Source organism: Coregonus clupeaformis, chromosome 21 (genome assembly GCF_020615455.1).
Source record: "Coregonus clupeaformis isolate EN_2021a chromosome 21, ASM2061545v1, whole genome shotgun sequence".
In the NCBI taxonomy this organism is placed as follows: Eukaryota; Metazoa; Chordata; class Actinopteri; order Salmoniformes; family Salmonidae; genus Coregonus; species Coregonus clupeaformis.
Window position 1 is genome coordinate 53,999,665 of NC_059212.1, and position 27,155 is coordinate 54,026,819.

The window sequence follows — 27,155 nt, forward strand, 5'->3', positions numbered from 1 at the left end:
TTTGTTTCCTTCTGCCTACACTTATTTTGCGCGGTGGATTGTGGGTGTGAGCAAAGAGGGAAAATGGCGGACTTGGCAAATGAAGGTGAGCAGTGGCCGTGTGAGGAATCGAAACCGTTGAATTATCTACATTAAGTTTTAAGTATAGTTCAAGTACCGTGTGCTAAAAGTAGTGCTTCACAGCCTTTCAAGAGAACGGTTGAACGAAAAAACAAAGTCCACTCCGGTTGCATACAAAAGAAAACGTTAGCTTTCAGACACAACGCTAGCGTCTCTATTTAGGCGGGGATGGGACGCTGGCAAACGTTAGTTAGGTTATCAGAAATGTTGGTACTTTTATCTACGTGTTAGCAAGGTATATCTAATCAGTTAGTAATGTACGTTAAAGCATGTTTGCTACCTACCTAGCTATGTGGGTTGCTTATTTGTGACAGTCATATCTAACGTTAGCTAGCTAACAATTTCATCAGCTAGCTAACGTTAGCCGGCGAAATGACTCACTACTCCTTGGCGGGGGCTATGGCTAACTTTAGCAGGAGTGTTATTTGTCAAGGACAGCTAGCTAGCCAATAAAACCCTGAACTCTTGAAAGCCAACTATCTGTCAAAACCCCACTTGCCAGTGAGGTAGTTAGCAAATGTAGTTAGCAATCTTAGCTAATGAATGCTGCACATTTGGAACTGGAGGACTAGCTAGTACAGTAGCTAATTAACAAGTCTGCTGGGTGAGCCTAATCTTACGCAAAATCAAATTCGCTAGCTAGCGTTGTGGTTTGTAAGTTAGTTAGCTAAAACTGACTAGACTGTGACAGTATATTAGTTAGCCAAATTATGTCACTAGCTAACTAAGTTGTTTTGATGTATCTGATTGGAAGCCAGTGGCTATGTCATGGTTGTGGTCCTCTGTAGCTCAGCTGGTAGAGCACGGCGCTTGTAACGCCAAGGTAGTGGGTTCGATCCCCGGGACCACCCATACACAAAAATGTATGCACGCATGACTGTAAGTCGCTTTGGATAAAAGCGTCTGCTAAATGGCATATTATTATTATTATTAGAAACGTCAAACGTTCAGGCTGCTGCACAGACGCTATGGAGGACACGCTATAGTTAAAGATGCGCTATGCAGAACTCGCTCCGCCATTTCCCGGTTGCTTAAATTCTAATAGTTCGCCTAATTTCAGTTTGTCACAAAACAAACAAGTATAGAGAATCATTTTACCATCTAAACTGCTCTGAAATATTTTTCCATAACCAAAAATATAGTATTTGAAGCTGGTATACAAAACCGAAAAGTAAAAGACGCAAAAACGAACTTAAGACCTGGAAGCATAGAAATAATGCACAAATAAGCTTTCAATTAGAATGATCCATAGCACGCATTGCTATGTGAATTTGGTCGTCGCCCAAAAAGTTACATATTGCAGCTTTAACTGACGTTGACATAAGTGTTTTGTTCCCTTTAACGTGATGGCAGCCTCCGGAAATCAACATCCGACATTCCAATATAAAAAAATAACTAGTTGTCATCTAACCAACTATGTATAAGTTATTCAAAGTGGCCTTTGAATAGTGTTAGTTTAAACCGCTCTACACCCCAAACGTTTCCCCCCTGTTCTATTGATTTCAGCGTGATATCGATGGAAGTGATTAACAAAAAAAGTGTTGCGGTACACTTGAAGACGTAGCTAGCTGTCCTCTAACCAGTGATGTAAGCCTACCCATTATTCCCAGATTCCGTGTGGTTTTTGTGCTGTGTTAGTTTTAACAGGACCACCTCATCTCACCCTCTCGCGCAATTGATTTCAACGTGAAATCGATATGCGTGATTGACAAAACAGTGTTGCGTTTCTTTCTGTTTTGGTGACCACCATATCAAAATGCAACATTCCAAAATGTAGCTGACTGTTATGCAGGTTGTCCTTTTGACCCGTGATGTAACAAAACATCTCCAGTTTCCATGCGTTTTTTGAGTTGTGGTTGTTTCAGCAGCACCTATTTCCCTCTTTATTGAGGAGTGATTTATTGCCACTTGTCAAAACAGCAGGGTTTTTGGTGCTTGTGCAGTTTAAGGTGCTCCTTAAAAAAATATAGTATGATTACTATTGTTGCCTTCAAAGTATTCATACCCCTTGACTTATTCCACATTTTGTTGTGACAGCCTGAATTCATCTACACACAATACCCCATAATGACAAAGTGAAAACATGTTTTTAGAAATGTTTGCAAATGTATTGAAAATGAAATGAGTCAATACTTTATAGAAGCACCTTTGGCGGCAATTACAGCTTTGAGTCTTGGGTATGTCTATCAGCTTTGCACATCTGGATTTGGGGATTTTCCTCCATTCTTCCTTGCAGGATGGTGTTAGATGGGCTGTGCCTGGTTTTCTCCAGACGTAGCGTTTTGCATTCAGGCCAAAGAGTACAATTTGTCTCATGTGACCAAATAATATTTTGCCATATGCTCGTAGTCTTTCATGTGCCTTTTTGCAAACTCCAGGCGTGTTGTCATGTGTCTTTTTCTCAGGAGTGGCTTCCATCGGGCCACTCTCCCATAAAGCCCACATTGAAGTGCTGTAAATACTTTTGTCCTTCTGGCAGGTTCTCCCATCTCAGCCAAAGAACTCTGTAGATCTGTCAGTGGTTATTAGGTTCTTGGTCACCTCCCTGACCAAGGTCCTTCTTGCCCGGTTGATTAGTTTGGTCGGACGGCCAGCACTAGGCAGAGTCTGGTTAGTTCCATGTTTTTTCAATTTCACCATTAATGGTGACCACTGTGCTCTTGGAACCTTTCAACATTCTAGAAATTGTCTTATACCCTTCCCCAGATATGCCTAATCACAACTCTATCTCTGAGATCTACAGACATTTCCTTGGACTTCATGGTATAGTTTCTGCTCTGACATGCACTGTCAATTGTGGGACCTTGTATAGACGGGTGTGTTTCTTTCTAAATCATGTCCAAACAATTGAATTGGCCACAGGTGGACTCCAATCAAGTTTTAGTGACGTCTCAAGGATGACCAAAGGATATTGGATGCACCCGAGCTCAATTTGGAGTGTCATAGCAAAGGGGTGTGAATACTTAAGTAAATTAGATATTTCAGTATTTTATTTCAAATACATTTGCAAAAATGTCTAAAAACATGTTTTCACTTTGTCATTATGGGGTGTTGTGTGTAGCTGGGTGAGAAATCATTGTAATCAATGTTGAATTCAGGCTGTAACGCAACAAAATGTGGAATAAGTCAAGGGGTATGGATACTTTCTGAAGGCACTGTATGTGTAGATAGTACATTTTTATGTTTGTTTTCAATATCACAAACTGTTTCTGCATATTGGTATTGATATGGACACTTTAAAACTGTGTTTTGACATTGGGCTATTTATCAAAATGTCTTGTCAACAAGAAGCAGCGGCGTTATCATTTAAGCTTTAGGAATATGCATCTAGTCAGGTAAAAACTGCTGAACGAGTCCAAAAACGTGATGCTTGATTAATTTTGATGATATACGAGAAAGCACCAAAACTGATTTGCCCTGCCTGGCGTCAGTGTCGTACACCACGACTGTTTGTCACTGTTATGACAACAGTTGTTTCAGTCAAGCTAAAAATATTGTGGGCGTTGAGCTGTATCATGTGCTTGTGTTTATTTACAATGCAGGACAGTCCTCTCCCTGACCCTGGCCTGTAGAGGAGCCAGCTGTGCTAGTTGTCCTGTCGGCTTCAGTTAGGTCATGTGTTTTGATGGTCCAAATCCAATGCTCTTGTCAATGTAGTGTCCATACATGTAGACTACTGTTCTAGATGCAACACAAGAGCCACTCATAGGATAGATAGACTATAAATAGCTAGCCATAGGATATAAATAGCTTTTGTTTTATGCACCCTTTGTCCTTTAAAAAAAAGAAGAAGCTTAATCTGCTTTAGATACAGGTTTTTAATGAAATATAACGCCCCTTATCTATTCTAGGCTCTGGTTGTTTTTGGTGACTGAACTGATCAGTGTTGTTTACATCAACCCCTCATTAAAATGGAATGAAGGATTGTGTAATGAAAGTTGTTTATTCTCAGACCTTGCATCATGAATGGTTGGCGTCTATTCAGAAGCGTCTGAACTGAGTGGGGAGCATCGCTATGCTGTGTGGTAGAACCAGTGTAGCATTACTTTGGAAGAAGGCGAAAATAAAGTCTTAATCCATGTGTCTGCTTTTTTTTTTTGGCAGAAACGCTCACCATGTTTATGGTTTAGCCTAGGCTTAGCTAAATACAGTATTCCTGAATTTCCATAAGTGTCACTGAGCATCTTTGTAGAATTAGAAAACACATGCCTGTGTTAAACAGAGAGAATCAAGTGTGCTGGACATCGGTTGCTCAGATCTAGACCTTCTAGCTTTTTGCAAAAACATTACGACAGAGCTTGTCGACTCAAGACTGCTGCAGTGTGTTGGCTCACGACGGTTGGTTTTAACCGTCACTGTGACAAGACAAGTATTGTTGAAACAAACCAATGTGGTGTCTGTTTTATATTAGACCTACACTACACACAAGTCACTTAAGCGTACTCTTCTCCTGTATGGTGAAGCATGCTTTCCCTCTTCTTCTGAAACAGAGAAGCCTGCCATAGTGCCACCGATGTTTGTGTTCCAAAAAGATAAAGCACAGAAGGTAAGTCAGATGGTGTTGTTTCATCACCCACACATTCATTGAAATGAATGGGCCTTCTTCATGGAAATTCACTGTTAAGCTTCATAATTTGACTCGGTTGTTTTTAGACTGAGAAGCCCAGTTGATTTAGTGCTGCTCTCTATTACAGAGGTCAGCTGATGGATCCAGTGCAGAAGATGGAGAAGGTAAGCCTAGATCTGCATATCTGATTTGGCCATTAGACTTTTCCTAATATTTTCCATCCAATCTTAAAATTGATGTCGTTATAAATCTTGTAATTCGTTTACCAGGAGGGGTTTTGTATTTCCTAAGCTGGAGCTTTTTAAACTGGCATGTTGTTTATCAACCCTGAATGCTGATTGGCTGAAAGCTGTGGTATATCAGACCGTATACCACGGGTATGACACAATTATGTTGGTAACCAGTTTAAAATAGCAATAAGGCACCTCAGGGGTTTGTGGTATATGGCCAATAAAATATATACCACGGCTAATGGCTTTATCCAGGCACTCCGTGTTGCGTTGTGCGAAAGAACAGCCCTTAGCCATTGGCCATATACCACACCTTCGGGCCTTATTGCTTAATTAAAGCCCAACTGAATGCAATTAAAAACTTTGCTGATAGAGAAACGTCTATTTGGCATCGATATTAGTCAAACATTTATTCTAATGTCAAAATGTAGTACAAAGTGTAAATAGGAAAATGTTGGTCATAAAGGCAGTCTCGTCCAAAGCGTAGTTTTGTAAGTAAGTTCGTCATTACTTAATTGATTTGGTCAATGCTCACTTGTCCACTAACTGGGGATACACAGCTGCGGTGATTGCGCTCTATCCAATCCTACCGCAGAACACAGACAGTGGGACAGACTGACCAGCAGAGCAGCGGATCAGACTTTGTTTACATAAGACGACGTCACACATTTTTTAACTTGAGCAATACTGCACCAAACACCTTAACTAGATTGTGTGACTAAAACCTCCTCTGCAAAAACGTCCAAATGTATCTTAGATTCATTCTGACTATTTTGAGGAGTGATACTGGCTTTGTTCCTATGGCGTCTCATGGGGGACAAACATCAGTAACTGCCACATCAAACCCCACCCAAAAGACTGAAATCTCATTTTTCTTAATGAGCAACAGAGGAACAAATGCGGAATCGGTGCGTTCAGTCGCCCTTTAATCACGTGAACTGGAGGCTAAGTATTTTTGGTTTCAGATTCAGACAAAGATGATGGTGGCTACTGTCCTCCAGTGAAAAGAGAGAGGACTTCATCTTCAACACAGTTCCCGTCTTCACATTCTGGTAGTAGTACACATCAGAGAAGCTGACCGTGTTTCACTTGATTCATGAAGAGTAGTGCTGGAACCTGTCTTGTGTGTGTGTGTAACGCTGCCTCTTGCTCTCTGCAGTTGCTAGTAAGAACAATGTCTTCATGCCGTCAAGTTTCTGCCAGTCTCCCACTGGGAATTCCGAGGACTCGGAGCCAGGTGAGGCATAGTGTTTACTTCCTATGGTTCCTCCTCGTCATAAACGCTTCCCTCATTATATCTCCAGTATGTGACATGGATTGTATGCTTGTAAACTGAAGTCCAGGCTAAAGTACCCTTCATGCACAGTGTACGTTTAATGATCGTATTAATGTACCCTCCCCACACACTGAAAGCTGCCATTTGTTTATGTTTTTTTTATTAACAATTGTACCTCTGTTTTTCTCTCGCCAGAAGAGAAGCCGGTAGGGTTTCGTTTAAAACCACCAACTCTTATCCATGGGCAGGCACCTAGTTCAGGTGGGTATTAGTGCCTGGGTATGTGTGTGTGTGTGTGTTTGTTGATTTACGGCAAGGAGTTTTTTTCCTGACCAGTGGTCAGGCTAAGTCCTGGCCCTAATAAATGGTAAAAGTAGATGGTATTACAGCATGTTAATATGAATGGACGTGCATGGTAGTAGTTTTGATGTAGTCCATGGTCGTGCATGGTAGGTGTAATATAGTACATGGTAGGTGTGATATAGTGCATGGTAGGTGTGATATAGTACATGGTAGGTGTGATATAGTACATGGTAGGTGTGATATAGTACATGGTAGGTGTGACATAGTACATGGTAGGTGTGATATAGTACATGGTAGGTGTGATATAGTACATGGTAGGTGTGATATAGTACATGGTAGGTGTGACATAGTACATGGTAGGTGTGATATAGTACATGGTAGGTGTGCTATAGTACATGGTAGGTGTGATCTAGTACATGGTAGGTGTGATATAGTACATGGTAGGTGTGACATAGTATAGAACATGGTTGTGAATGGAGTAGTTCTGTAAGGCATTCAGATCCAATCCATTAGCAGATTGTGTTCCAGGCGTCCCCAGTCAGAAACCCAAGGAGCAGCAGCGCAGTGTCCTCAGGCCAGCTTTGCTCCAGGCCCCACCAGCCAAGACCAACTCCGAGTCCACTAACGGGGTGAAGAAGTCGACAGACGGGACGTCCGAAGGGTCAAACGTCTTCCAGAACAACACGGAGCACTCAGACGGCCTCAACAAGTCCCCGGTGAGGACTGGGATCCTGGTCCTTTTTTAACATACAGAGACAGAAGCTTGTGTAATGTGGCAACGGTGCAGCAACCAAATAATTAAGTGGAACGCTAATTTAATGCATCTCTATGGCAGCAACTTATTTTGCCTGTAGTTACATGAAGTTGTGACTGCCGAGACCTTCTTCTTGGATATGATTTAGTCCATATTATTACTGTCAGAATCATTCAGTTGTTTATTTATTTATTTTTTTTTTTTTTTATGCCTTTTACAACAACAACAAATGAAAGCTGAATTCCCATCTGTCTCCTCTAGAAACATGACAAAGAGGAGGAAGACAACGCGAGGGGAGAGAAGGACGACTGTCCTGCAGAGTCCTCTTTCGTGTTTGGGCAAAATATCAAAGACCGAGCAAAGGTTTGTCTTATTTGTCATGATCGCTTCATATTTTTGTAGGGTGCTGATACTCTATTTAACCCTTGTGTTGTGTTCATGTGTTTGTTATTCACACAATGTTCGCGGTTCTGATGGACCCACAACATTATTGGGTTTTTAAAACAATACAGCCATAACAATTTACGTAAAAATACTTTGATCAATTACAAGCAGTATAGACAGCATACATGGTTCATATTTGCCATTTACCTCTGCTAGATCACATTTATCAATAAAAGCGCTATATATATTATTTTTTTTTGTATACGATTTGATTTTTGTAAACAAACATCAATTATAATCAAGACATGGGTGGAATAAATCATGTTTATCTTGACCAAATATAAATGAAACAAGGTTTTCATCACTATTGATGTTTATTGCCTTGAACTGAACAAATTGGAAGGACACATTTTACATACAGTATTTTATGGAAATGATAAATGAGCCCCATTGAACACAAATGAAGGCCGGTCTACACACCACATGAGGGACAGAGTTTTACTGTGTGTGTGTTGCAAATGTATTTCTTGCACTTGATGCATCTGTACTGTGACTTCCTGTCCTTCATGGGTCCACACACATCACAGCGCCTCTTCTTGTTGCTACCAGCTGCAATCTAGAATGATGAAAACACTTAGTCCAGGAATTTTACTAACATCTCACTCACATATATAGTTACAGCAGGCCAAGGTAGGAGAGTCAGACACACACACACATGCAACAACATCACTCACACTTACTTCCGGTATTAGAGTTGTTGGTTCTGTGGGTCGGGCGGATGGGGCGCCAGCATCCTCCTCCTGAATCCTCCTCACGATGGCTGCAGAAGCTGGAGTCCTTGGGATATGTTGCCTCCTCTGGATTTGAGGTCTTACCAATGCCTTGCCCAGCTCCTCGAGAAAGAGCCGTCTCCTCTGGAGCTTCCCCCTGTTCCAATCTGGGTTCAACGCCATCCAGATGACAAACGCGTTGTACGCCGAGATGTCCAAGATGTTGAAGAATATCACAAGTGGCCAGCGTAGGGTTCTTCTTTTGCAGCTGTAGCCAGTCACCAGCTTGTCTAAATTGTCCACCCCTCCTTTTGTGGCAATGTAATCCTTTATGATTTCTGGTTTTTGATGTTCCCGGCCACAGATTCTCCCATCCCTATGCAGCGTACTCATGAGTACCACATTTTTTGCCTTTCTTTGGCACGTATGACACTAGGGACGTGTCGGCCGTGAACACAAACTTAGAGGAATTGATAGGCCGGTTCTGTGTATTCAACGGCTGAGGTGGGAGCTCTGGCTTGTTTTTTCGTACTGTTCCTACCATCGTCAGCTTCCTCTTGAGGACCTCCTGTCCCAGCTTGTGCGAAGTAAAAAAGGTTATAGCATGTGATGTTGTGGCCACGGAGTCCCTGTGCCACGTCCAGGACAACCCGCATCCCTTGGTTCTTCTCAGGGGCTCCTCCATCTGGCTTCCCCGTATACACTTGCAAGTTCCCCGCATATGATGAAGCAGCATCACAAGTCGGTATGTACCGCCTGAAGGGGCAGCGGCCCATAAATGGCATAAGCTGCTCATCAACAGTAACGTTGGGCCCAGGGTTGTAAAACAGGGGAAGGCGGTCCAGAGACATGATCCTCATATTCTGAACATTCTTCATCTTTCAAAGTGGAAGACGCTCCTTCCACACTAGCTTCTCTCTCTGCAAAACAATATTCTAAGGCCCTCTGAGCAGAGATTATTTTCTCCATACTGATTGAATGTGGTAAAGAGCCACACATGCAAAGCTATTTATTTGTCGTGTCCCTCCCCCAATTTGCACCTGGCTGGGGTAGAGTGTGGGAAAATAGTTTTTTTTTTTTTTTTTACAATGTATCGAAACAATGTATTGAAATAATGTATTGTAGTAACATTGTGCAGGTTCCCGCAAGACATTGTGAGGTTCCACACACTACAAAGGGTAAAGAGTGTGAGAAAAGCGGGAGACAGGCAGGTTCTTGGTGCTATGTTGAAACAGCAGGCCCAGGGAGGAGGAAGACAGAGTGAAGGCACACAGAAAACCTTTTTTGTTTCATTTTTACTTGTTTTCACCTACACACACACTTTTATTACCCTCAGGTCCAGTGGACCCGAACACCACATATGTAATAAAAATGTGTAGGGGGGTTGCACAGTGTGCACTCAATGAAAAATGTGTTATTTTACATGAGCCACGGCCAATGAGTCTCAGGTTGAAAAAATAATTCATTTGTCTTTTAGGAAACATTGAAAATGGGTCTCACAGACCCGAACACCACACAAGGGTTAATTCATAATGTAACTAGACAGGCTGTTTTCAATAGTTTATTAATTTTTGTACATTTTCTTGTACATTTTCTCATATCCTAAAGCGAATTATGATCTCAGTTTTATTTGGGAACGTCGCTCTCTCTCTCTGTCTCTCTAGTTGGAAGAGAACACTAAAGACGGCAAGTCGTTGCCCCTGGCCTCTCAGAAGGAGGGAACTAACTATTTCTTAGAGTACATTTCCACCGCCAGGTAATGTAGTGTCTTCAGAGTAGAAATACTTATATCACTGGATTTTCAGACCACTTTACTCTGACAGAGTTGCACGTCTTTTCACTATTTGGAAGGTTATACTTATAATGATCGTAATATGATGGTTTTAGCTACCTTAGTTTAAAGCATTCATTGTAAGACTAATATACTAATAACTTAATGTTCTTATTTTCACCCTTCCAGTTCAAAGAACGCCACAAACAATACGGACAAGGGGGCCAAATTTGTCTTTGGACAGAACATGTCAGAGAGGGTCCTGGTGAGTAGAGACTGTTTGTTTGGCAGTGGTGTTGTTCTTCAGGCCATGACAGACAGTAGAGACTGTTTGGTTAGTGGTGATGTTGTCCTTCAGGCCATGACAGACAGTAGAGACTGTTTGGTTAGTGGTCCTTCAGGCCATGACAGACAGTAGAGACTGGTTGGTTAGTGGTGGTGTTGTCCTTCAGGCCATGACAGACAGTAGAGACTGGTTGGTTAGTGGTGGTGTTGTCCTTCAGGCCATGACAGACAGTAGAGACTGTTTGGTTAGTGGTGATGTTGTCCTTCAGGCCATGACAGACAGTAGAGACTGTTTGGTTAGTGGTGATGTTGTCCTTCAGGCCATGACAGACAGTAGAGACTGTTTGGTTAGTGGTGATGTTGTCCTTCAGGCCATGACAGACAGTAGAGACTGTTTGGTTAGTGGTGATGTTGTCCTTCAGGCCATGAGACAGTAGAGACTGGTTGGTTAGTGGTGATGTTGTCCTTCAGGCCATGACAGACAGTAGAGACTGGTTGGTTAGTGGTGATGTTGTCCTTCAGGCCATGACAGACAGAGACTGGTTGGTTAGTGGTGATGTTGTCCTTCAGGCCATGACAGACAGTAGAGACTGGTTGGTTAGTGGTGATGTTGTTCTTCAGGCCATGACAGACAGTAGAGACTGTTTGGTTAGTGGTGATGTTGTCCTTCAGGCCATGACAGACAGTAGAGACTGGTTGGTTAGTGGTGATGTTGTCCTTCAGGCCATGACAGACAGTAGAGACTGGTTGGTTAGTGGTGATGTTGTCCTTCAGGCCATGACAGACAGTAGAGACTGTTTGGTTAGTGGTGATGTTGTCCTTCAGGCCATGACAGACAGTAGAGACTGTTTGGTTAGTGGTGATGTTGTCCTTCAGGCCATGACAGACAGTAGAGACTGGTTGGTTAGTGGTGATGTTGTTCTTCAGGCCATGACAGACAGTAGAGACTGGTTGGTTAGTGGTGATGTTGTCCTTCAGGCCATGACAGACAGTAGACTGGTTGGTTAGTGGTGATGTTGTCCTTCAGGCCATGACAGACAGTAGAGACTGTTTGGTTAGTGGTGATGTTGTCCTTCAGGCCATGACAGACAGTAGAGACTGTTTGGTTAGTGGTGATGTTGTCCTTCAGGCCATGACAGACAGTAGAGACTGGTTGGTTAGTGGTGGTGTTGTCCTTCAGGCCATGACAGACAGTAGAGACTGTTTGGTTAGTGGTGATGTTGTCCTTCAGGCCATGACAGACAGTAGAGACTGGTTGGTTAGTGGTGATGTTGTCCTTCAGGCCATGACAGACAGTAGAGACTGGTTGGTTAGTGGTGATGTTGTCCTTCAGGCCATGACAGACAGTAGAGACTGGTTGGTTAGTGGTGATGTTGTCCTTCAGGCCATGACAGACAGTAGAGACTGGTTGGTTAGTGGTGGTGTTGTCCTTCAGGCCATGACAGACAGTAGAGACTGGTTGGTTAGTGGTGATGTTGTCCTTCAGGCCATGACAGACAGTAGAGACTGGTTGGTTAGTGGTGGTGTTGTCCTTCAGGCCATGACAGACAGTAGAGACTGGTTGGTTAGTGGTGATGTTGTCCTTCAGGCCACGACAGACAGTAGAGACTGGTTGGTTAGTGGTGGTGTTGTCCTTCAGGCCATGACAGACAGTAGAGACTGTTTGGTTAGTGGTCCTTCAGGCCATGACAGACAGTAGAGACTGTTTGGTTAGTGGTGATGTTGTCCTTCAGGCCATGACAGACAGTAGAGACTGTTTGGTTAGTGGTCCTTCAGGCCATGACAGACAGTAGAGACTGTTTGGTTAGTGGTGATGTTGTCCTTCAGGCCATGACAGACAGTAGACTGGTTGGTTAGTGGTGATGTTGTCCTTCAGGCCATGACAGACAGTAGAGACTGGTTGGTTAGTGGTGATGTTGTCCTTCAGGCCATGACAGACAGTAGAGACTGGTTGGTTAGTGGTGATGTTGTCCTTCAGGCCATGACAGACAGTAGAGACTGGTTGGTTAGTGGTGGTGTTGTCCTTCAGGCCATGACAGACAGTAGAGACTGTTTGGTTAGTGGTGATGTTGTCCTTCAGGCCATGACAGACAGTAGAGACTGTTTGGTTAGTGGTGGTGTTGTCCTTCAGGCCATGACAGACAGTAGAGACTGTTTGGTTAGTGGTGATGTTGTCCTTCAGGCCATGACAGACAGTAGAGACTGGTTGGTTAGTGGTGGTGTTGTCCTTCAGGCCATGACAGACAGTAGAGACTGGTTGGTTAGTGGTGGTGTTGTCCTTCAGGCCATGACAGACAGTAGAGACTGGTTGGTTAGTGGTGATGTTGTCCTTCAGGCCATGACAGACAGTAGAGACTGGTTGGTTAGTGGTGGTGTTGTCCTTCAGGCCATGACAGACAGTAGAGACTGGTTGGTTAGTGGTGGTGTTGTCCTTCAGGCCATGACAGACAGTAGACTGGTTGGTTAGTGGTGATGTTGTCCTTCAGGCCATGACAGACAGTAGAGACTGTTTGGTTAGTGGTGGTGTTGTCCTTCAGGCCATGACAGACAGTAGACTGGTTGGTTAGTGGTGGTGTTGTCCTTCAGGCCATGACAGACAGTAGAGACTGGTTGGTTAGTGGTGATGTTGTCCTTCAGGCCACGACAGACAGTAGACTGGTTGGTTAGTGGTGGTGTTGTCCTTCAGGCCATGACAGACAGTAGAGACTGGTTGGTTAGTGGTGATGTTGTCCTTCAGGCCATGACAGACAGTAGAGACTGGTTGGTTAGTGGTGATGTTGTCCTTCAGGCCATGACAGACAGTAGAGACTGGTTGGTTAGTGGTGATGTTGTTCTTCAGGCCATGACAGACAGTAGAGACTGGTTGGTTAGTGGTGATGTTGTCCTTCAGGCCATGACAGACAGTAGAGACTGGTTGGTTAGTGGTGATGTTGTCCTTCAGGCCACGACAGACAGTAGACTGGTTGGTTAGTGGTGATGTTGTCCTTCAGGCCACGACAGACAGTAGACTGGTTGGTTAGTGGTGATGTTGTCCTTCAGGCCATGACAGACAGTAGAGCTGGTGGTAGATCGAACCCAGTTGAACCCAAATCGATACGGCTCCTGAGAAATGGATCAGCCTGCGACTGCTATGATAGCTTGCAGTAACTCCAATCATGCAGGACAATGTTATCAGGACAACGCAAATAGAATATGGTTGAATTGGGACTAGAAAACCGCACACTTATTGTCAGTGCACACACATAATGAGTGCCCTTATCAGGAGTGTATTGTAGGAGTGGACTTTATTATTGAACTGTCGAGACAATGCGCGGTTGACTGGCGGCGTACTGCGCGGTTGACTGGCGGCGTACTGCGCGGTTGACTGGCGGCGTACTGCGCGGTTGACTGGCGGCGTACTGCGCGGTTGACTGACGGCGTACTGTGTTTTTTTCAGAGTCCTCTTAGAGGAGGTGAAGCATCAGAGGAGGACTGTAAAGACTTACCGGCTCCCCCTGTGTCTGAACCCTCCTCAAAGGAAAACACACCAGAGAAGGGTAAGACACATACACACTGATGTCTCGCAGGATAATAATATAATAATAATATGCCATTTAGCAGACGCTTTTATCCAAAGCGACTTACAGTCATGTGCGCATACATTTTTACGTATGGGTGGTCCCGGGGATCGAACCCACTACCCTGGCGTTACAAGCGCCATGCTCTACCAATTGAGCTATAACTCTTGACAGACTGGCTTCTCAATCTTCACTACAATCTAGTGCTGGCCCCAGTGTGTTAATTAGTTAGATGTGCGTCCTTATCTGGTTTTGTGTGCGCGTGTGATCACAGGTAACAACGTGACAGAGTCACTGGAGGAGTCTGCAGCAGCGTACACCAAAGCCACAGCCAAGAAATGCATCTTAGAGAAAGTAGACGTCAGAACTGGAGAGGAATCAGAAAGTAACGTTTTACAGGTCGGTGGCCAGTCTCTGTTGCTGACTATGTAGGAATACATCAGGGTGCATAGTCACAAAACAACCCAGAGGAGGAGTGCTGATCTAGGATTAGTTTTGCCTTTTAGATCGTAATGTACAGTCGTGGTCAAACGTTTTGAGAATGACACAAATACTAATTTTCACAAAGTCTGCTGCCTCAGTTTTGATGATGGCAGTTTGCATATACTCCAGAATGTCATGAAGAGTAATCAGATGAATTGCAATTGATTGCAAAGTCCCTCTTTGCCACGAAAATGAACTTAATCCCCCCCCCCCCCAAAAAAAAACATTTCCACTGCATTTCAGCCCTGCCACAAAAGGACCAGCTGCCATCATGTCAGTGATTCTCTCGTTAACACAGGTGAGAGCGTTGACGAGGACAAGGCTGGAGATCACTCTGTCATGCTGATTGAGTTAGAATAACAGACTGGAAGCTTTAAAAGGAGGGTGGTGCTTGAAATCATTGTTCTTCCTCTGTTAACCATGGTTACCTGCAAGGAAACACGTGCCATCATCATTGCTTTGCACAAAAAGGGCTTCACAGGCAAGGATATTGCTGCTAGTAAAATTGCACCTAAATCAACCATTTATCGGATCATCAAGAACTTCAAGGAGAGAGGTTAAATTGTTGTGAAGAAGGCGTCAGGGCACCCAAGAAAGTCCAGCAAGCGCCAGGACCGTCTCCTAAAGTTGATTCAGCTGCTGGATCGGGGCACCACCAGTGCAGAGCTTGCTCAGGAATGGCAGCAGGCAGGTGCGAGTGCATCTGCACACACAGTGAGGCGAAGACTTTTGGAGGATGGCTTGGTGTCAAGAAGGGCAGCAAAGAAGCCATTTCTCTCCAGGGAATACATCAGGGACAGACTGATATTCTGCAAAAGGTACAGGGATTGGACTGCAGAGGACTGGGGTAAAGTCATTTTCTCTGATGAATCCCCTTTCCGATTGTTTGGGGCATCCGGAAAACACCTTGTCCGGAGAAGACAAGGTGAGCGCTACCATCAGTCTTGTGTCATGCCAACAGTAAAGCATCCTGAGACCATTCATGTGTGGGGTTGCTTCTCAGCCAAGGGAGTGGGCTCACTCACAATTTTGCCTAAGAACACAGCCATGAATAAAGAATGGTACCAACACATCCTCCGAGAGCAACTTCTCCCAACCATCCAAGAACAGTTTGGTGACGACCAATGCCTTTTACAGCATGATGGAGCACCTTGCCATAAGGCAGAAGTGATAACTAAGTGGCTCGGGGAACAAAACATCGACATTTTGGGTCCATGGCCAGGAAACTCCCCAGACCTTAATCCCATTGAGAACTTGTGGTCCATCCTCAAGAGGCGGGTGGACAAACAAAAACGCACAAATTCTGACAAACTCCAAGCATTGATTATGCAAGAATGGGCTGCCATCAGTCAGGATGTGGCCCAGAAGTTAATTGACAGCATGCCAGGGCGGATTGCAGAGGTCTTGAAAAAGAAGGGTCAACACTGCAAATATTGACTCCTTTTCATAAACTTAATGTAATTGTCAATAAAAGCCTTTGACACTAATGGAATGGTTGTAATTATACTTCAGTATACCATAGTAACATCTGACAAAAATATCTAAAAACACTGAAGCAGCGAACTTTGTGAAGACCAATACTTGTGTCATTCTCAAAACTTTTGACCACGACTGTATTAGATTACAAGGAGGACCTGATCCTAGATCAGTACACCTAGACGCTTGATACATAAACCCCGCTCCCCTCCCCCAAGCAAGTGTTTTAATGTTGCTTTTCCCTCCCTCAGGTCCAGTGCAAGTTGTTTGTGTTTGACATGACGGCCCAGTCGTGGATAGAGCGAGGTCGAGGACTGCTCAGGCTCAATGACATGGCATCCACAGATGACGGATCATTACAGTCACGTCTAGGTAAGTACACAGACACACACGCACACCTCGTGAAGGGTTGTTTGTCTCAGTAACTTACAGGATATAACTCACAAGCCCTTCCTAAGAACCGACCACAGTCATCATGGTTATTGGGATTGAACGGTCCCAAAATGGATTGAAGGAGGATAATGTCTTCCGAAAGTAATCATACCCATTGACTTAGTCCACATTTTGTTGTGACAGCCTGAATTCAAAATTGATTAAATGTATATTTTTTCTCACCCATCTACACACAGTACCCCATAATGACAGTGAAAACATGTTTTTAGAAAATGTTGGCAGTGATTGCAGCTGAGAGTCTTTCTGGGCAATACTCTTAAGACCTTTGCACACCTGGATTGTGCAATATTTGCCCAAATGAGATGGTTTGGGATGAGTCGGACCGCAGAGTGAAGGAAAAGCAGCCAACAAGTGCTCAGCATATGTGGGAACTCCTTCAAGACTGTTGGAAAAGCATTCCAGGTGAAGCTGGTTGAGAGAATGCCAAGAGTGTGCAAAGCTGTCATCAAGGCAAAGGGTGGCTATTTGAAGAATCACAAATATAAAATATATTTGGATTTGTTTAACACTTTTTTTTTTGGTTACTACATGATTCCATATGTGTTATTTCATAGTTTTGATGTCTTCACTATTATTCTACAATGTAAAACTAAAGAAAGACCCTTGAATGAGTAGGTGTGTCCAAACTTTTGACTGGTAGTGTATATATCGGTGTTCTCCAGTGATCTGTCTATAATTACCCTGTATACAGTGCATTTGGAAAGTATTCAGACCCCACATTTTGTTACGTTACAGCCTTATTCTAAAATTGATTAAATAAAAAAATTATACAATTCCTCAATCTACACACAATACCCCATAATGACAAAGCGAAAACAGGTTTTTAGAAAATGTAGCAAATGTATTAAAAATAAAAACATACCTTATTTACATAAGTGTTCAAACCCTTTGCCATGAAATTCAAAATTCAGCTCAGGTGCATCCTGTTTCAATTGATCGTCCTTGAGATGTTTCTACAACTTGATTGGAGTCCACCTGTGGTAAATTCTATTGATTGGACATGTTCAATTTGTAAGTCGCTCTGGATAAGAGCGTCTGCTAAATGATGTAAATGTAAATTTGGTAAGGCACACGCCTGTCTATATAAGGTCCCACAGTTGACAGAGCATGTCAGAGCAAAAATCAAGCCAAGAGGTTGATGGCATTGTCCGTAGCGCTCCGAGACAGGATTGTGTCGAGGGACAGATCTGGGGAAGGGTACCAAAACATTTCTGCAGCATTGAAGGTCCCCAAGAACACAGTGGCCACCATCATTCTTAAATGGAAGAAGTTTGGAAGCACCAAGACTCTTCCTAGAGCTGACCGCCTGGCTAAACTGAGCAATCGGGGGAGAAGGCCCTTGGTCAGGGAGGTGACCAAGAACCTGATGGTCACTGACAGAGCTCCAGAGTTCCTCTGTGAAGATGAGAGAACCTTCCAGAAGGACAACCATCTCTGCAGCGCAGCACTCCACCAATCAGGCCTTTTATGGTAGAGTGGCCAGACGGATGCCACTCCTCAGTAAAAGGCACTTGACAGCCTGCTTGGAGTTTGCCAAAAGGCACCTAAAGGATTCTCAGACCATGAGAAACAAGATTCTCTGGTCTGATGAAACCAAGATTGAACTCTTTGGCCTGAATGCCAAGCGTCACATCTGGAGGAAACCTGGCACCATCCCTACGGTGGAGCATGGTGTTGGCAGCATCATGCTGTGGGGATGTTTTTCAGCAGCAGGGACTGGGAGACTAGGCAGGATCAAGGGAAAGATGAACAGAGCAAAGTACAGCGAGATCCTTGATGAAAACCTGCTCCAGAGTACTCAGGACCTCAGACTGGGGCAAAGGTTCACCTTCCAACAGGACAACAACCCTAAGCACACAGCCAAGACAACGCAGGAGTGGCTTCGGGACAAGTCTCTCAATATCCTTGAGAGGCCCAGCCAGAGCCCGGACTTGAACATCTCTGGAGAGACCTAAAAATAGCTGTGCAGCAATGCTCCCCATCCAACCTGACAGAGCTTGAGAGGATCTGCAGAGAAGAATGGGAGAAACTCCCCAAATACAGGTGTGCCAAGCTTGTAGCGTCATACCCAAGAATGCTCGAGGCTGTAATCGCTGCCTAAGGCGCTTCAACAAAGTACTGAGTAAAGGGTCTGAATTCTTATGGAAATGTGATATTTATTGTTATTTTTATTTCATACATTTGCAGAATTTCTTAACCTGTTTTTGCTTTGTCATTATGTGTGTAGATTGATGAGGGGGAAAAAAAACAATTTAATCCATTTTAGAATAAGGCTGTAACGTAACAAAGTGGAAAAAGTCAAGGGGTCTGAGTACTTTCCGAATGCACTGTATGTGTGTTCCCCAGTGATCTGTCTGTAACTACCCTGTAAATATCTGTTCCCCAGTGATCTGTCTGTAACTACCCTGTAAATATGTGTTCCCCAGTGATCTGTCTGTAACTACCCTGTAAATATCTGTTCCCCAGTGATGCGGACCCAGGGCAGCTTAAGGTTGATCCTGAACACCAAGCTGTGGCCCCAGATGCAGGTGGACAAGGCCAGCGAGAAGAGCGTCCGGATCACCGCCATGGACACAGAGGACCAGGGGGTCAAAGTGTTCCTAATATCGGTACGACACCATCCCCTTGTCTGCATCAAACATACAGCACCATCCCCTAACCTGCGTCATGTTATGGTCATCACGCATACAGCACCATCCCCTAACCTGCGTCATGTTATGGTCATCACCTATACAGCACCATCCCCTAACCTGCGTCATGTTATGGTCATCACGCATACAGCACCATTCCCTAACCTGCGTTATGTTATGGTCATCACACATACAGCACCATCCCCTAACCTGCGTCATGTTATGGTCATCACACATACAGCACCATCCCCTAACCTGCGTCATGTTATGGTCATCACACATACAGCACCATCCCCTAACCTGCGTCATGTTATGGACATCACGCATACAGCACCATGCCCTAACCTGCGTCATGTTATGGTCATCACACATACAGCACCATCCCCTAACCTGCGTCATGTTATGGACATCACCTATACAGCACCATCCCCTAACCTGCGTCATGTTATGGTCATCACACATACAGCACCATCCCCTAACCTGCTTCATGTTATGGTCATCACCTATACAGCACCATCCCCTAACCTGCATCATGTTATGGTCATCACACATACAGCACCATCCCCTAACCTGCGTCATGTTATGGACATCACACATACAGCACCATCCCCTAACCTGCTTCATGTTATGGTCATCACACATACAGCACCATCCCCTAACCTGCGTCATGTTATGGTCATCACACATACAGCACCATCCCCTAACCTGCGTCATGTTATGGACATCATGCATACAGCACCATCCCCTAACCTGCGTCATGTTATGGTCATCACACATACAGCACCATCCCCTAACCTGCGTCATGTTATGGACATCACCTATACAGCACCATCCCCTAACCTGCGTCATGTTATGGACATCACGCATACAGCACCATCCCCTAACCTGCTTCATGTTATGGTCATCACACATACAGCACCATCCCCTAACCTGCGTCATGTTATGGTCATCACATATACAGCACCATCCCCTAACCTGCGTCATGTTATGGTCATCACCTATACAGCACCATCTCCTAACCTGCATCATATTATGGTCATCACACATACAGCACCATCCCCTAACCTGCGTCATGTTATGGTCATCACACATACAGCACCATCCCCTAACCTGCGTCATGTTATGGTCATCACACATACAGCACCATCCCCTAACCTGCGTCATGTTATGGTCATCACACATACAGCACCATCCCCTAACCTGCGTCATGTTATGGTCATCACACATACAGCACCATCCCCTAACCTGCATCATGTTATGGTCATCACACATACAGCACCATCCCCTAACCTGCGTCATGTTATGGTCATCACACATACAGCACCATCCCCTAACCTGCGTCATGTTATGGACATCACCTATACAGCACCATCCCCTAACCTGCGTCATGTTATGGTCATCACACACAGCACCATCCCCTAACCTGCGTCATGTTATGGACATCACACATACAGCACCATCCCCTAACCTGCGTCATGTTATGGTCATCACACATACAGCACCATCCCCTAACCTGCGTCATGTTATGGTCATCACACATACAGCACCATCCCCTAACCTCGTCATGTTATGGTCATCACACATACAGCACCATCCCCTAACCTGCGTCATGTTATGGTCATCACACATACAGCACCATCCCCTAACCTGCGTCATGTTATGGTCATCACACATACAGCACCATCCCCTAACCTGCGTCATGTTATGGTCATCACACATACAGCACCATCCCCTAACCTGCGTCATGTTATGGACATCACACATACAGCACCATCCCCTAACCTGCGTCATGTTATGGACATCACACATACAGCACCATCCCCTAACCTGCGTCATGTTATGGTCATCACACATACAGCACCATCGCCTAACCTGCGTCATGTTATGGTCATCACACATACAGCACTGTCCCCTGTAGTGGGCGTGGCCAATGGAGCGGTTTTAGAGGCCCTCTTGGCCACAGAGACTAAATGTTGCTGTTTTTAAAGCAGATTTCCTGCAGTTCTACACATTTTCCATGGCTTATGCTGTGTTCTTATGCTGCAGTGTCTGAGTGATTCAAACATAACTAAATCAATGGGAGCCCCCCCCCCCATGCCATGACATTTTCCCTGACGATCTAGTTTTTATTTCAGTGATTGTTTGTTCTCAAAGATGATCTTATTCAACAACAACAAAAAATTGCTCCCATTATATTTTCTACATACTTTATATCTGGTTTTAGTCGTTAAAGTTTACACTGAACTTTTTACAGTCCGGAAAATTATTTAAACAATTTAAAAAGAATAAAAAACTACGCCACTGCTAAATGTATATAGGGGAAACAATGTTGTCTGTCAGATGTTGTTTATCTCTTGTCTTTGTGGTCCCTTATGGATCTGGCCGTAATGGCCACAGGTACTCTTAAATCTCCACCCGGCACAGCCAGAAGAGGACTGACCACCCCTCGGAGCCTGGTTCCTCTCTAGGTTTCTTCCTAGGTTCCTGCCTTCTAGGAAGTTCCTAGCCGCTGTTCTTTTGCATTGCTTACTCTTTGGGGTTTTGGGCTAGGTATCTGTAAAGCACTTTGTGACGACTGCTAATGTAAAAAGAAAAGGGCTCTATAAAATAAATGTGATTTTTAGTCTCCTGAGTGGCGCAGTGGTCTAAGGCACTGCATCGCAGTGCTAACTGTGCCTCTAGAGATCCTGGTTCGAATCCAGGCTCTGTCGCAGCCGGCCGCGACCGGGAGACTCATGGGCGGCGCACAATTGGCCCAGCGTCGTCCAGGGTAAGGGAGGGAATGGCCGGCAGGGATGTAGCTCAGTTGATAGAGCATGGTGTTTGCAACGCCAGGGTTGTGGGTTCGATTCCCACGGGGGGCCAGTATATTCACTAACTGTAAGTCGCTCTGGATAAGAGCGTCTGCTAAATGACTAAAATGTAAATGTAAAATTTTTAATTTATTTGGTTTAACAGGCCAGTTCTAAGGACACAGGTCAGCTGGCTGCAGCCCTGCACCATCGTATCCTGGCCCTGAAGAGCCGCGCGGACCAGGAGCCCCATGAGACCCCGGCTGCAGACTACGTCCCCGAGGCTGACCTGCCCCACTCTGATGGGGACAGCGATGAGGAAGACCAGGTCAACAACGCAGCAGCAGGTCTGTACCTAGCGACCTCTCTAGTTGGGTGGGTGTGTCATTCAACCCCCAGTTTGTGAGACTTCAAGGTTCGTCAACTGCCTTTGTGGTACTTGTTTGTGTACTTTTAGTCAGTGTGTCTACCCATATCTCTCCAGTCACTATTACTAGTGTGTCCGGTCATCAGACCTGCCAACCCACACGCATTTTGCGTACCATGCACGCAATTTGATATCAAAGCACGCTGGTACGAAAAAACTACCATGAAATACGCAAAAGTAGGCTTCTAGTTGGCACATTGTGGTGTTTGACTCAACCGTCTGAAGTTGGAGCTGAGCCAATCAGAGGACTTGGGCAAGGAGAAAAAATCTCTAGCTCTCCGGCCCGCCCCACATAGTCGTAGTACTGTTTTCCTCCCTCGAGCTGGATGGCAGCTCTCCACTTTGTCCGTTGACACCAATGGTTTGTGAGGAAAAAGGGTAGGAAAAATGGCGAACGAACTGTTTGCCAAATACATTTTCCAAAATGGTATCTTAGTCAAGCACATAACCACTTATTTCGTAATTGGCTCCTTAGCTAAGGCGTCATTACGACGAAGGTAGTTAGCTACAGCGTTTAGTCAACTAAAATAACTTTCTTGCCCGCACATGCTTTGATCTCCGCAACGGTAGTAGGCGGGAGCGCGTTGACGAGCAAGGAAACACGTGCTGAGGTAGTTCAGTGCGCGTCGCTGCTGGAAACGGACATGGCAGAGAGAGCTTTTCCTCTAATACCGTCGTTAACATAAAGCTATGTTGGACTGTTAACGATTAGTAGGCCTATGTTAATTAAACAGTTATTGATCTGTCCTCTTGACATTGCTGCATGTCAACAGTAGGCTGCTAAGTAATGATAATAGTCAGTTCATCAATGACGACAAGGCATGTTGAATACTAGGTAGCCTAGTAGTCAGACCTAATATGATGGATTAGGTCAGGGATGGAGATCTGATACAAGCTCATATAGTTCAGTTGTTTCATATTCCAAAAAGCCTACAGTAAACTAAACTACTACATTGCATCCAGCAATTGAATTATTCTGAATTTTCTCCCCAAACAAAATTTTAGAAGCCAGTTTACATTTTCAGTAGACTGTCCACATAGACACCTATTAATTTGAAAAATCATTACTCCTAAATTTAACCCCCAAAGAATGTGAGTCATTGAGACCACCTCCATTTCATTTAGGATAAAACACAATACTTCTGTGTTAGCTACATTGTTTGATATAATTTCAGGCTTTAGGTTTCAGGAAATGGCATTTACTGGTTAAATGTGCCACTAGAGATCCTGGTTCGAATCCAGGCTCTGTCGTAGCCGGCCGCGACGGGGAGACCCATGAGGCGGCGCACAATTGGCCCAGCGTCGTCCAGGGTAGGGGAGGGAATGGCCAGCAGGGATGTAGCTCAGTTGATAGAGCATGACGTTTGCAACGCCAGGGTTGTGGGTTCGATTCCCACGGGGGGCCAGTATGAAAAAAATAATAATGTATGCACTCACTAACTGTAAGTCGCTCTGGATAAGAGTGTCTGCTAAATGACAAAAATGTAAAAGAAACTAAATGCTCCAACTTCTTGAGGGGGAAGTTAACTGACCCCCTCCAGACCTACCCAACCTTAGGCCTATATCAGCACCACCTTGACAGAGAATACTAGGGAGAGGCCTGGGGTGTATTCAATCGACGATCTGTTGCAAAACATTTTCTTAAACGGTAGCAAACGGAACGAGACTGGAAGGGACCTACCGGAATTTGTCCAATAGATCCCCCCGTTCTTCATTTCACGTCACATCATTTTTCATTATGAAGTTTACCGGTAGTCCTTAGGTCACGTGATGTTTGTTTACAAGCACATGGTGACGAGATACTGGAGCACAGGTGATCTAGTTACAATATGGAATTCACAACTAAATGTTTGCCAGCTAGATATCTTATACCTATTAAGTTAACTGTCTAAAATGTGCTAAATGCTCTGCAGTTGGTTTGCTAATTTAGTAGCTAGTTAGCTAAGTGGTTAGCTACTTTCAAAATCAAGATTCGCTTGGTAACAGCAGAGAATCCCCTCCTGGATCAAGAGCCTTGCTGTCTAATATTTGTTTTGTGCGTGCAGCAAATTGTGAGTAGCATTTTTGAGTTACTTGTATAACATTATTATCTGGGATGTCTGTTCTGCAAATACTTTAGGTCAGAGAATGTATAAAATGTTCGCAATGAGCTCGTTAGCATTTATTTAGCATTCCCTATGGGATTTTACATGTACTTGTTAGCATTGCTAACCTTCGGATTACAGAGGTTCAGTGGGGTTTGAAAATAGCACCCCTCGTGTTCAGTGCCGGTATTACCGAATATCCCGGTAAGGCACAAGGTCATGACAATCTGGATACTGCCCAACGCCTACTATTCTAGTGTGTCCAGTCACTGTTCGGCTGCTCTGCGGCCAAAGGGACGGTTTTAGAGGACCTCCTCTTTGCCGCAGAGACAATTTAGCTGTTTTAAAGCTATTTCCTGCAATTCTACACATTTTGCCATGGCTTATGCCTTGTTCTTATGCTATCTAAATGACTCAAACATAAGAAAATCAATGGGGACCCCATGCCATGACATTTTTGGAATTTCAGATTCTCCCTGACTGTCTAGTTTTTCTTTAGGTGATTGTTAGTTCTCAAAGATGATCTTATTAGTTTTTTATATTGCTCCATTATCTTTTCTACATTCTTAATATCTGGTTTAGTCCTTTTTAAGTTTACACTAAAAACAATTTACCATCCAGAAAATGATTCCTGTGTGCCACTGCTAAATGCATATTGGGAAAACACTGATTGTATTATTTTAACAGTGTTCTGTCCTGCAGGTAACTCCGAGGGAGGGGAGACCCAGGCTGCTGGGAGCACATAGCGTTAGCCTGTCAGGATACTGCTGCTGTTTAAGGGGCCTTTTACTGCAGGCATCCCCACGGACACCCCACCCTAACCAACATGGGTCCTTCAGACCAGTACTTTTGGATATTTAGAATTCTAGCTCCAGGAATTAAAAAAAAAATTACCTGTGCCGAAGTGTCTCACCCCAACTCGTGCAGTTCATTTTTTCCTTTTCATTCAACCAACGTAAACATCTGGAGTTGTATTTTTTTATTTTTTATTTTTTTTTAGCGTCTGCAATAAAAGACCACAGCTTTTTGGGGGAGGTTTGTGACTTAGCTGCTCATCATATTGATGAGTACGAGGGTGTTTTCCTCTCTGACATTTTAAGGTATGACACATGTTTAAGAATGCAGTTTCTACTATGGGACCTTTCTACTCACCAGACCACCGCACCTCTTGGACCCACCCAAACCACCCCCGGCTCCAGAGGAACTCATGGCTGTCACCGTGTACTGATCTGTCTTATGGTCAGTCATTTGACTGGTCTTACATTCGGTTCACCATCCCCATCCATCCAGCTCTCACATGTTGAATAGTTTCCGGATATGTAATTTATTTTGGGTCATCAATTTCACGAGTTATCTAACAACATGTAATATGCACTGTCTGTTTCTAATGTCTAGGGCTAGTCCGCATCACTCAGTCTTCAAATTATAGCAGTTTCTTAGATTTCCTAATAAAGGACTAAAACAAATACACAACTCTTGTGGATTAATGCTCCAAGGATAACCGACAGAGCAGGCAACGAGGGGCATGTCCCAATAATATCTCCTTCATCCTGAAGTGTGCACTCATTCAGTCAGAGCAGGTCCCCCCGGAGCCCAATGAGACACGGGTGCCGCCCCGAGTAGATGGAAATAGAAAAGTCTGATCCTTTTGGGTAAAACACTGGTAAATCCAGTGGAAATGTGCCCGCACATAAAAATAAAAAAAATGGATTGGTGGAGTCAATCGGTTTTAACCACATTTGTTACACCCGTCATTTCCATTCAAATCTGTGAAGGGAAGTGAACAAGTGCACACTTTGGGAGGAAAGAGTTGGGACAAAGCCAAGGATTCACCTGGAAAATGTCTCTAAAATTGATATGACTTTGTGTCATCTATTCATTGACCATGTTTTATGTTTCTCAAGAAAGTAACTCAACAAAATCAATCTACATTCTGTGTGATGGTTTTCATTTCTGACATCTTGAGGGTTTATATTGTGTTTACTGTATTATTTGTTGTTGATAATATTATATAAACGTTTTATCCATTTTCATTTCATTTGGAGAGAGAAAAAAAATCAGCTGGAATGAAGATTTATTTTGTGTGTGAAAAAATGGAGTTCATTCAAACAACCGTACTACCCTTGAATGTCATGGACATTCGTGGCTGCGGATCCGACTTTTCCGAGTTCGTCTGACTAAAGATCCCGAAGCTTCTGTGCGTGTGCGGATGACGTTCTGTTATGTAGAATAATATCATTAAATGATCTTGCCGACATTGATTCAGATTTTATCCAACTTTATTAAACGAGCACCATTCGTCTGAGTAGCCTGTTCTCTACGACTAGAGCAGAGAATATACACGTGTACAGAACGTAATCCGCACATGCACAGAAGCAGATCCCGAGAAAGCCGGATCCGCAGCCACGCCGATGAATATATGAATTATCCTTTAGTAATGGTAAGGGTTAGCGATCCCGCAGCTACTCCGTTGAATATATTATTCTTTAGTAAATGTTCTCAACTCCTCCCCTTCCCTCTTTACAAAATAAAACATTTTGGACTGACTTGTGTATTTTTCATTATGAAACCTTCATCAAACCCTTTTAAATAAATTATCCCATATCTGAAAGAGCTGAAATAGGGACTGCAGATTAATGTACCTACACAAGCAATGCCACTCATTCATTCACAATGGGCAGTGGGAAGGAAGCTTGAGAAGTTTCCATACATTTGACAGAAGTTTCTGTTAAATGTTTAGTTCAAACTGAAACATCCCTTTTAGTGACATATAATGGGTATGTTATGTGATAG

At 44.0% G+C, this 27,155-nt stretch overlaps 1 protein-coding gene across 4 annotated transcripts; it reads left to right on the plus strand.

Annotated features, from left to right (window-relative positions):
- On the plus strand, positions 1-26,908 carry LOC121535428 (ran-binding protein 3). 4 transcript variants are annotated; one of them, XM_041842482.1, is made up of 16 exons: positions 1-85; positions 4,611-4,666; positions 4,815-4,851; positions 5,883-5,972; positions 6,077-6,154; positions 6,389-6,454; positions 7,013-7,212; positions 7,512-7,613; positions 10,069-10,160; positions 10,365-10,440; positions 13,897-13,996; positions 14,292-14,416; positions 16,228-16,348; positions 18,896-19,038; positions 22,018-22,198; positions 25,065-26,908. In XM_041842482.1, the coding sequence occupies exons 1-16, from the start codon at positions 64-66 to the stop codon at positions 25,106-25,108; spliced, it is 1,533 nt and encodes a 510-aa protein (XP_041698416.1). In that variant the 5' UTR covers positions 1-63; the 3' UTR covers positions 25,109-26,908. The 4 variants fall into 4 exon arrangements, with proteins under 4 accessions (XP_041698416.1, XP_041698418.1, XP_041698417.1 ...); XM_041842484.1 differs by having other exon boundaries at positions 7,025-7,212; XM_041842483.1 differs by having other exon boundaries at positions 5,883-5,969.
- The last annotated feature ends 247 nt before the right edge of the window (positions 26,909-27,155 follow it).

Bases quoted from the DNA above. Each gene is read 5' to 3' on its own strand.
- LOC121535428 (XM_041842482.1), top strand. From the start codon at position 64: ATGGCGGACTTGGCAAATGAAG. The intron at 86-4,610 runs GTGAGCAGTGGC...CTTCTGAAACAG, and splicing joins GGCGGACTTGGCAAATGAAG to AGAAGCCTGCCATAGTGCCA. The intron at 4,667-4,814 runs GTAAGTCAGATG...TCTCTATTACAG, and splicing joins AAAAAGATAAAGCACAGAAG to AGGTCAGCTGATGGATCCAG.